Source organism: Dermacentor variabilis, chromosome 8 (assembly GCF_050947875.1).
Source record: "Dermacentor variabilis isolate Ectoservices chromosome 8, ASM5094787v1, whole genome shotgun sequence".
Classification (NCBI taxonomy): domain Eukaryota; kingdom Metazoa; phylum Arthropoda; class Arachnida; order Ixodida; family Ixodidae; genus Dermacentor; species Dermacentor variabilis.
In genome coordinates, this window is record NC_134575.1 from 80252580 (window position 1) to 80263052 (window position 10473).

General features: G+C 45.6%; 1 protein-coding gene across 1 annotated transcript; it reads left to right on the plus strand.

The window, feature by feature from the left end:
• The first annotated feature begins 1389 nt into the window (after window positions 1-1389).
• Window positions 1390-8770, plus strand: LOC142591456 (uncharacterized). Its single transcript, XM_075703784.1, has 5 exons — window positions 1390-1405; window positions 4758-4935; window positions 7192-7343; window positions 8460-8715; window positions 8764-8770. The coding sequence occupies exons 1-5, from the start codon at window positions 1390-1392 to the stop codon at window positions 8768-8770; spliced, it is 609 nt and encodes a 202-aa protein (XP_075559899.1).
• The last annotated feature ends 1703 nt before the right edge of the window (window positions 8771-10473 follow it).

Below are 10473 nucleotides of genomic sequence, written 5' to 3' on the forward strand. Positions count from 1 at the left end.
TGCTTCGGATGCTACGGTCAAGCTGCCGTCACTGTAGCACCTTGCGCAGCGGTAATCTCTATCTCTATTTATAAAGCAGCGCTGCAGAGTTGCAATGCTACGCCTACAGCAACATCGCTGCTTTTTAAATATATTATTGCAACTAGCATCAACGCAAGCCTTAATCACATTATTATTTGCCGCGAAACGTATGTGGGAAGCACTACGTGCTTCGCATTGAATGTAAGCATAGAAAAGCCTTATCGTCATTTATGTTGCCAGAATGCTTGTTTTGAGTTTGCTCTTCATTGAAGCTGCTGTGTTGTATGTATTTTATGCTGCTGTGTATTTTGTATGCGCAATTCCAAAGGATGCATGCGCTATTCGCTACACTTAGCTGAACGCTTGTAGCCTCTGCCTTACGGGGGGAGCATGCGCCATTGTATTCGGGGGGATGAACCATAGATGATGATAGTTTTCCGTCGAAGTCACGCCACCAAGAAATCTAGGAATCATTGGCATAGAGAGCTTCTCTGTAAAAAGGATATGCCCGCATTTACCGCCATCCTGATAATTGGCAAGGTTGCTTAGGAATTGTTGTGGAGAACACTTGGAAACCAAAATCTAGTAATTGGTTACATTTGCATTAAACACATACCAGTTCTTAAGTAGAACAATACCTGTTCGTCGTATTCAAACGTAGAAAACGACAATAAAATGAATGTGACCCAGGGTATGCTTCCAGGAACAATTATGTGGTATAATCTTCGAAAGAACGTCTACAAAGGCACTGTTCACAATGTTACTTCTCTCTTAAATACCCATTTAGGCGGCGAAACTCTAAAGTGCATGTGTTCATTAGGTTCTGCTGCTAAAACATATATTTTAGTTAATGTGCTTGCTGGACCTAAACGTCCACGGTATACTTGAAGCCATGAAAGAGAACGGAGCTAGTTAGTTTCTCTCAATACCTTGGTAAAATTACTGCTTCAATTTTCTTCGGTGTGTTGCTTCAGCAATTTCTAAAGTAAACGCTTACAGAAGAAACCACTAACCAAAACAAACCCTTTCCTAATTTTGCAGTTGATTTAGCTGCAGTTATCTGTAAATCACTCATGCTGGTATTTAAACACGCTTTCAAGATGGTAGAAATGAGTGTAGTGAAATACGCGTTCCAAGCCAGAACAATCAAATAGCTGAGTGGACTGAACATAGAGATATATGAACGCACGTACTGTTTAACAATTTTAAAACAAACTTGACTCTGAGCTTGTGCATTGTTTGCATGCTGGTAAATTCTGTTCATGTGCTGTAGTTGCATGGCTTTGCTTGATTCTCGTTTGCTAATACTTACATATTCCATGTAATGATTGCACATGTACTCCAGGGAAAACACGGGGAAGGCGGTAGATGGAAATTCAGGAAGGTGAGCAAAACCAGAACAACGTAGAAGAGCGAGCCAACGTTAAGACAAGTGGACTTGTCTTATTCAAGGCCACATATGCTTTCCTGGGCACAAGTACTCTGTAGCGGAAGCCTGTACGGCTGGCCAGAAATAAATGCTTAGACTGCAACAGTCATCACCAGCGACATTGCAAGCAAGGAGTTTTTGTCGGATAAGCGAAACAAATAAGAAGCGTCATGCGCAAGAGGCAGTCACCGTCGCGTGCCGACGACCACTTTCATAACAAACGGTGAAATCATGCTCCTGCAAACGAAGCGTCCCACGCGGCAGCCGACTTGATGGATCATGGAGATTACCCAGCTAGCAGGGAAAATGATGGTCTTTCACCACGGTGAAAGGCCGCCCGTACAGATATGACCGGAAGCGCTGTACTTGTAAATACTTCAACACTTTCTTGCTCTGCGACGGTGTAGTTGACCTCGGAATTGCTTAGGGAGCTACTTGCATAGACAGCGCCCTATTCTTTCTTATCGACGCGTTGAGTAAGGACAGCGCTTACTGCCATAGCGCTAGCGTCCGTATGAACTTCTGGGGGAGCCGCAGGGTCGATATTATGGAGAATTCTCTACGCTCCGGAAAGGCGTTTTTTGATAATTCAAGCTCAGTTAGTCGCAACGTCCATGATCAGCTGAGTGCCTGTCGAGATTCAGCTTGCCTGCCGCACGTCGTCTTTCTTCGCTTCACCCGTCTTCGATGTCCTACATCCTGTTGAGGCGTATACCTGGAACGCGAGTAAGATTATCACAATATATTTGCAAAGGTGTTGATGTATGCTATCTGTACTCTTTGATTAAGTGGCAGTGGCTGTATGACAGGTGCTTACTCTACTCAATCCAAATGCCTCGTGGAGAGGTTGGTTGTATTCCGCAGAATTCTGTATTGCATGCTATTTTACATAGATATTGCCCTGGTTATCTTTGAAATTACTATGGTCAATATTTTGTGCAATAATGAAGCAATTTCTAATTAGCCTAGCCTTCTTCTATTATTCAGTATGTTCCTTCTTATGAAATACGGTGGTTTATGTATTATTTCCACTATCTCGTGTCAAATCAACATGGTGTGAGAGATTGTCGAAGTAACATTCTTGCAGAGATCGTTCCGAAACGCGTAATGCCACTAATGCGTCATGCAGAAGAAATATAGTATGGCCTTATATCTTTTGTTGTTGAGAAACCAGAGCTTTATGTTAACGAGAATTTTAGGCTGCAGTACAGCACAAGGCAAAGTATTCAAAATGAAGCATTGCAAATAAAGAAAAGTATTGCAAGATTCTGTGGTATATTATAATCCCGATCTTTTACCGAATAGACAAATATTCTGTCTTCTCATGCCGTTTTTCCGCTGGACGTATCTTGCAAATACCTTCCAACCTCATCGCAGTTACAAATAAATGTAGTTTGCTGCTCGGAACTACTTCCAACGAAGGTTAGCGGCTGCTGTGGGAATTGCAAAGTTTTGCATTTAATTTGTATGCTGCCTTTACTGCGTTGTTGAATTGGATGGTGAAATACTGTGATTATCTTTCACCGTATACATCTTGTTATTTGCAATGCGAAGTTTCTTTGTTATGGTTAGGGAAGGACGGAGAAGTCCTCTATTACAAGCGAGAAGTTTCACCCGACGTGTATACAATTGTTGATTTGTCACTCTAAGCTGCATGGTTTAAAATAGACTGAAAAGAAAGGAGAATCAAAACAGTTTTGAGTTCTTTCATGCAGCCCATTTTTTTTTACTGCTGCCGGTCTGCAGCTTGCCCGTGTGATAAGTCTGCATGTCGCTTTATTGTTTACCAGCATTGACAGCTCCACCGATTATTTGTCTGCAGTTACCTAATTTCAAGCTATGCCTCCACTTTAATAGAACTGAGATCATTATTACAAATATAAAAAGGGTTTCGTTGGTTGTTCGCAAACAACACTAGCAAGTGTACAAAGAATGGTGATTGGTGTTTTAGAACCCTTCATAAAGGCCCTGTCGCTTCTCAAAAGAGCTAATGGGCGATGTGCCTGTGATTTGCACAGCACAATAAATAAAAGTGGAAACACATAGATACTTAATAATATCAATAGCAGAGCCTAGAATGTCAGCATCATGTTATAACCGATGGCTACTATCTACTAAATAAGCACACTGCGGTAAACTTGTGCTGAAGTGTAGGAAGCGGACAGCAAGCGATAATAAGGAAAATTTCCACTGTGGAAGCAGAACCGAAGCCTCATAGCAGTGCGCTTTCTAAGAGCAACACAGCTGGTGTGATGCCCAAATGTGCGCATGCAAAGCGCGAGCCCATGGAAAGCAAACTTTATCAATAAATCTAAAAGGAAGCTCATTGGGCTCTAAACTCTCTTGCGAAACCATAGGGGCATTATGGCGACGATGACATTAAACAACCTTAACAAGCCGCGTCATTAAAGTACGTATTTATTTAGGTGATTGGTTAGAGAGAGGTAAAAATATTAGAAAGGATGAGTTGATGGTGTTCTGGTGAGGTTCTAATAAGTAAAAACACGAGGAAACATTCAAAATGAGACCAAGGCTAAAGTTCAGCTACCCCATCTGCACATTCCAGAACTTGCTGGTGGAATGAGACTTTGTTGCCGCGCTTTCAGTACAATGTGCGCGCTCCCTCGTGACCTAAAAGGCACGTTAAGATAGAGCTTTCCTTTTTCAATAACATCGCAGCTAATGCCATATCTCTTTTCTATGACAGGCTAGTGGTATCACGTAAGTTTGTACGTTTCGGTACGTTCTCTTTAACAATGCTACTTCAGCAATCTCTCGCAGCGTCAATATGTCTTGTATTTGAAAAGAAAATAGTTTGATTACCCCCGTTTCAAGCAATAACAAATATACGCTGTGACGGATTATTGGCATTAGTATTCTGCTGTTGAGCAAGAGGTTACTGGTTCCATTCCAGGTCGCAGGGGTAGTATTCCGCTTGGTAGACAATGCAGAAGCGGTGTTGCGTATCTATTTGGTGCACGGTAATCAACCCCAAGTTCCCGAAACTAATTCGGAGCCCCCTCCTTATCCTCACGGGGCTGTCCTTTATACCAAGAGTGCCAGGTTTTCTTTTTTCAGCTTGTTGATTTCGGAGGTTATCAATAAAGCTTGAAATTTTAATTAGGCGTTAATTTGGTCTTGTAGCTCTTGTGCCACTGGTAGTAAATTGCCCATAAATGGCTGTTACATAGCGGCTCAGGGGCCCCTGAACGCCTGCAATATGAACATAAACCTCATAAATCACGCACCGAGAAGACTAACGAGTCTTCGCGATATCGCGCTCTTTGAACAACCCCGATTACCGCAGGGAGCGGTGACAGGGCACGTGCAGAGCCCCAGAAAATCGAAGAGGACAACACCGTGTTTACCCTAGCGGACATCAAGCGATTGGCCGAGGCAAAGCTGGACAATGCCACCAGAAACTACATCGCCCAAGGAGCGGACCAGGGACACACTCTCCGGGAGAACACCGCAGCGTTCACGAGGTACCTAATTTGAAAGATCACATTGAAATTATCACTATACACCCATAGACAGTAGTGAATATTTTTTTTCCATATAGGTGTGATACACACCCGCTCGTAGCAGTTGCTAGAAAGGAAACCCAGATGGGTTCCTCCAAAGAAAAGTTTCGCAGTTGAAGAAAATCTCGTCCTGGTCCGGGACTCAAGCCCGGGACCATGCTTTTCCGGGCAAACCGCTCTACCATCTGAGCTAAACAGGCGGCTAGCAGGGTATAGCTAGCAGGCCGCAAGGTATACGATTCGGACAGGTGGGTGTCTGATTTTCCGTGTATTGATTACTCCTCTCCACCTTGCGGGTTTCCGCAGAACTGTTACGTCAGAGGTGCAAAATATCCGGAATACCTATTTTGAATAGGAATGTCATCGTCCTTTGAATTGAATTTTATGACTTGATATTAGAAAGAATCGAATAGATGTTTATATGTAAATATACGGCGTGCCAGAATAAATTGGAGCCTAAAATCCAGAAATGTATTCAAGTGCACTGTTATTGCAGCTGTAGTGGAAATACACATAACCTTTTCTTGAATATCTATTTCGAGCAAATATTCGTTGGACGCAATTTAGCTGCGCAGATCCGTTGGGACTTTGCATGGATTCGTGAAAACAAGTTTAGGCAATACTGGTGTATGCCAGACATAGCCGACATATCACCCCTACAAATGTGTGATGTGTGGTGCGCGACATAGTGCGGTGGTCGGGACGGTCAGGAGCAGACGACAAGGAGTGCGCGCGCCGAGGCGAATTCTCTTCTGGAAGGAGAAAAACGACAACGCCGAAGAGCGTCCGGTACGTTAACGCGCGGCGCAAGAAAAACAACTGAAAGAAGAAAAGCCAACACCACGGGGCGTCAGGCAGCCCATCGGAGAATGCCTAATCGGCCAGAGAGAAGACAAAGCGTTGTGCGCTGGCAGAAGGGGGAGCCGGCGGGGAGACGCCGGGAGAGTCCCAGGAAGCGACGCCAGGAGGAGGTCAACCACCGGACCGGGAGTTGAAGACGCGCCGTCGGGTTCCGGACCCGAGCCACGGGGACTTCACCCGACCGGGGCCTCCTGCCAGCCCGTTCCTGTACGTCGTCCGTCTACCCGAGCGTGCCGCCAGCTACTCAAGGCCGGTGAGCTTCTGCGCCCGTGGGCAGGACGAGAACAGTCGGGCTACGGGCCCGAGTTCTACGCCAGCTGCCCGGCCAGAACGTCGCCCCCATCTGTCGTGCCGCCTGTTGCCCGAGGCCGGCGTTCGAGCTTCTGTGCCCGGGGGCAGGACAAGAGAAGTCGGGCTACGGGCCCGAGCTCTACACTCAGCTGCCCGGCCGGAACGCCGCCGCCGTCTTCTCGTGCCGGCAACCCGCCTGCTTTACCTCACCAAGCCAGAGCTGGTGCACTCCGGTCGCCTGGTCAACCAACTTACACCACGACCTTTGGTGAGACCGGCGCAACTCCTTTTGTCAGCTTGTCGCCGCGTCGCCGCGTCGAGACTGTTATGCGTCCCTGCCGTCATGGAAAGCCCGGACTCGAACACTAGTTAACTTCATACTAGCCCCAAATGTGTGTCTTACTGCCGTGATGTCTATTTGAGTGTTTATTTTATTATTTCTATTTCTTTCTATCATTTATTTCACGCTTCTAGTTTGATTAAAAATGTTTGTGTGTGTGTTCTTCAAACGAACGGCTTTGAATTCAATTGGGTTCTCGGAGGCTCCGCCTAAGAGAACCGTTAAAACCTTTCAGTGCACGAACCTTTGTCAAAATGCTGACACGTTTTTTTGTCGTGATTTTCGTCGCACTTTTCATCAAGCGCAGCGGCACACACCTATCGAATTATTTTTTGTCCGTATATTACACCAATAATCCGATTTGCTTTTATAGGCAGCTTCAGTTCCTCATTTCAGGACTGCTTTTCCATTGTTTTAGAAGATACCATAACCATGCACTCATATTTCATAGTCGGCATTTATGTGGCCTTCTGAGTAGTGGCAATACGTGCGGAGGTGGTTGGACGGTACACGCTAGTAAAAGTAAACTGGCAATTGAAAAATGCAGTCAAAAGGAAAGGGTGAAAACAAAATTTTCGTTTAACATTGGGAGTAGGCACACTGTGAATAAAACAAGTGATTCCGCCAATAGTTTCATGCTAAAATCCCTTTCGCAAAATTTTAAAAATTAGAAACCTCACTCAATTGTGTAATTATGACAAAATGTTCGAAAACTTGTTATGCAGGCTTAGGTTCAGGCCCAAGGTCTTTGTGGACGTATCGAAGATCGACACTGCTACGGTTTTGTTAGGCCGGAGAATATCTTTTCCTGTTGGCTTCTCTCCTACTGCTGCACAGATGATTGCCGACCGGGTGGGAGAGCTCGGTACTGCCCAAGGTATGTGCACAGTTCTTTGGTCTGCCTTTATCTGCAACTGCGAGAAACATTGAAATTGTTGCCCTGCTGGTAATTTCATGGGTGTGGTGAGCTTGGGACTTCTGAGAGAAGTTTTTTTACACTTTACCCACTGCCCCACGGGAAACGAGGGAATTTCAGGCAATGAGGTGAGAGAATGCACTGTTGCTAAGGGCCGATCGGTGCTTGTTAGCGGTCGTTGTTGAGAAATAATGACTAGTTCGGCTGGCGAAACAAAGCTGCAGTCAGCCTTGATGGAAATTTTTGATAAGCACCCCTCCGCGCAGAATAATATGTTTCAAACTCAATGAAACCACTCTTCGCTCCCTGAGAAATAGATCACTACTAGGTACATCCCACTTCGCGGAGAGTATTTGTAAATAGCTTACACTCAGAATACGCAGCGAATGCTCGTATTTAGAAACGAACATTCGTTTCTATAGCCGTTGGTCACTCCTTGGTTGGGAAATCTCATCTTAGCTTGAAACTATGCTCACGAAAATTTTGCTAAAGACAACTCACACTGCAAGGTATCTTTGCCACTAATGTACTTGTGTTTCTCGTCAGAAATTTACTAATAATGTCATGTAGAAACAGAAAAATCCTACCACAAAGGAATGTAGCCAATTTCTTACACGCGGGGTACAACTGGCCTTTCATATGCTTCGTGAAAGTACATATTGTTGGAGAGTTGATTCGTTATGATTGTCGACGGGTCGGTAACTAAAAGGAATGCGACGGTTCAAAACGCTCACAAGGGCAACGCGAGCGTTCTATAGGTTATTTTTTTTCCAGCAAAATGATAGCGTGAGAGCGTTCCACACTGTAAGTAGAAAAAAGCTGAACAGAGCGACGACAGTATTCGCGGCGCTGCTCAGTACATCTCAAAACACATTTCGCTTGTCTGCAGCGTAGCGTTACGCAATGTCGATGCACCATTCTACTGCATACGGATCCGCTGTGGTACTGTCATGAATGCAGTGAAACAGCCAACGTATCGGCTCAAACGTGGGCATGCAATATTGAAGGGGCAATGCGAGTGCCGGGCAAGTGTCAGGTGATCCAGAAGTCAGTTCGTTTGTGCTTTCTTTGCTGCAGCGGCACGAGACGCGGGTACGGTGATGATCGTGAGCGCCATGAGCACCGTGTCGCTGGAAGACATCAGAGCCGGTGCCCCGGGCTGCCTGTTGTGGCAGCATACGTATCTCTTTAGTAACCGTTCCCTGACTAAATCTATAGTCAGGAGGGCGGAACAGCAGGACTTCGCTGCCATCGTGGTAACAGTGGATTCACATGTCGATGGGCAGACCACAAGCCTCAACAAGAACCAGCTAGTCCTTCCGGAGGGCCTCAGGTGAGAAGTGCAGCCTTTGTCAGGCAAGAATACTGCCTTTTGCTGCAGCACCTGAGACAGCTGTATGTCTCAAGCAACAAATAAATGAAAAATGAAAAAAAAACTTCAGCTTAGGGTCTTCTTTAATTGCCCAATAAATGGTACTTAACGCTGCAGCGCTACGTCCCACCAAATTGAGATGAGAAACAAGAAGGAAACATTTTAAGCGAGAACGAAACAGTGACTACGTTTGGAATGCGCGGGATGTTTCAGTACCTTTCGATTTGTGTGATTCAGGGGGTGTGTGAATATACGAAATATTCGAAAAATATTGAGCCATTCCAGATGGATGACCAGCGAAGTTATGCAGCACACGACAAAGATGTGACACAGAATTTTGAACAAATGCATGAAAAGCTTCATTGTTCACAAGAATGGGTTGGTGGGCTAATCGCTAATGCATCTTACAGGGTTTACAGGGCGCACAGACAGGGACAAAGTGAAGAACAACAGGACATTGGAATTAAGTGGAGGAGGAATCAACGTTTATTGTGATAAAGAGCGAGAAAGTGCTCTTTCTTCGCCCTAGATGGGCGGCTCTCTTAGTCCAGAAAGCCGTTGGCTAATGCCGCAGCCCGGGCCCGGTCCACCAGGCTTCGCAGATCTTCTAGGCTCTGTGCCTTTAACATTGCCTCCCATGTTTCTTGGATCACTCGTAGTGGTTCTGAGGCCACATGTTTACGTTATTTCTCGTGGTGTCGGCACAGCTATGAGAGTTTCGTGGGGTGCATCCGGTGCATGATAATTCCATGGAAATACGCATTCGTTTGTAGTTTGCGTAGGGCGGTGGTTTCTTCGTTGCTTAACTTTGGATGTGGTTGAGGATACGGTCTTCATTCCAGTCGGTAATGTTGCTATATTATGGCGTAGTTGATGGGAATGTCCTCCACCCTCGTCTCTTTCCTGAGACCGTACGGCAGGAAATCCCGGCTGGTATGCTTTCGGGCGACAGCATGCGCTGATGCGTTTCCTGCCAGGTGTTCGTTGCCATGGGTCCATGCGACGTAGGTTTCGTGTAGTTATTGTCGTCTTGTTATTTCTTTTAGAATCTTCACTGCTGTAGCAGAAATGCGGTCTTTCCATAGGTTTCTACATGCTGTTTGCGAGTCGCGCAAGATTATTGCTATGTCTGTGCATGTGGTGGTACCAAGAGCGATGGCCACTTCCTCCTCCGTTTCTAGATTACTGGCCGGTATGGTGGAAGGGGCTAGCTCATTACCATGGTTCTTGGTCACGGTAATTCCGTATGCTCTTCTACCTGGGAATTTTGCCGCATCTGTATATTTTATGCTGGGGTTCTTTTAGTGTTTCTTGGTGACCGCTCTGACTCTTGCTCGTCTTCTGTTTTTGTGGTATGTTGCATGCATGTGGCGAGCTATTCTAGTGACAGAGATAGAGTCACGAAGACGTGGTAGCAAGCGGGCTTTCGCGTCTGAGTTTGCTATGAAGTTTTCGCTGTATTGAGTTTGCCAAGTACCGCTCGGACTGTTTGAGTCAGCTTACGACGTTCCAACTAGCTGGCTCTGTGAGCATAACTCATTTCTTCCCAGGTGGTATGGAGGCCGAAGCTTGAGGAGTGTCGTGGTTGAGGTCGCACTGAACAGTCCTAGTGCGCTCTTGATTGATTTTCTAATGACCATATTGAGTTTTTCAATTTCAGCTTTCTTGAGTAGATACGGGATGCCATATGTAATCCGGCTTACAAGGAATGCTTGGAAT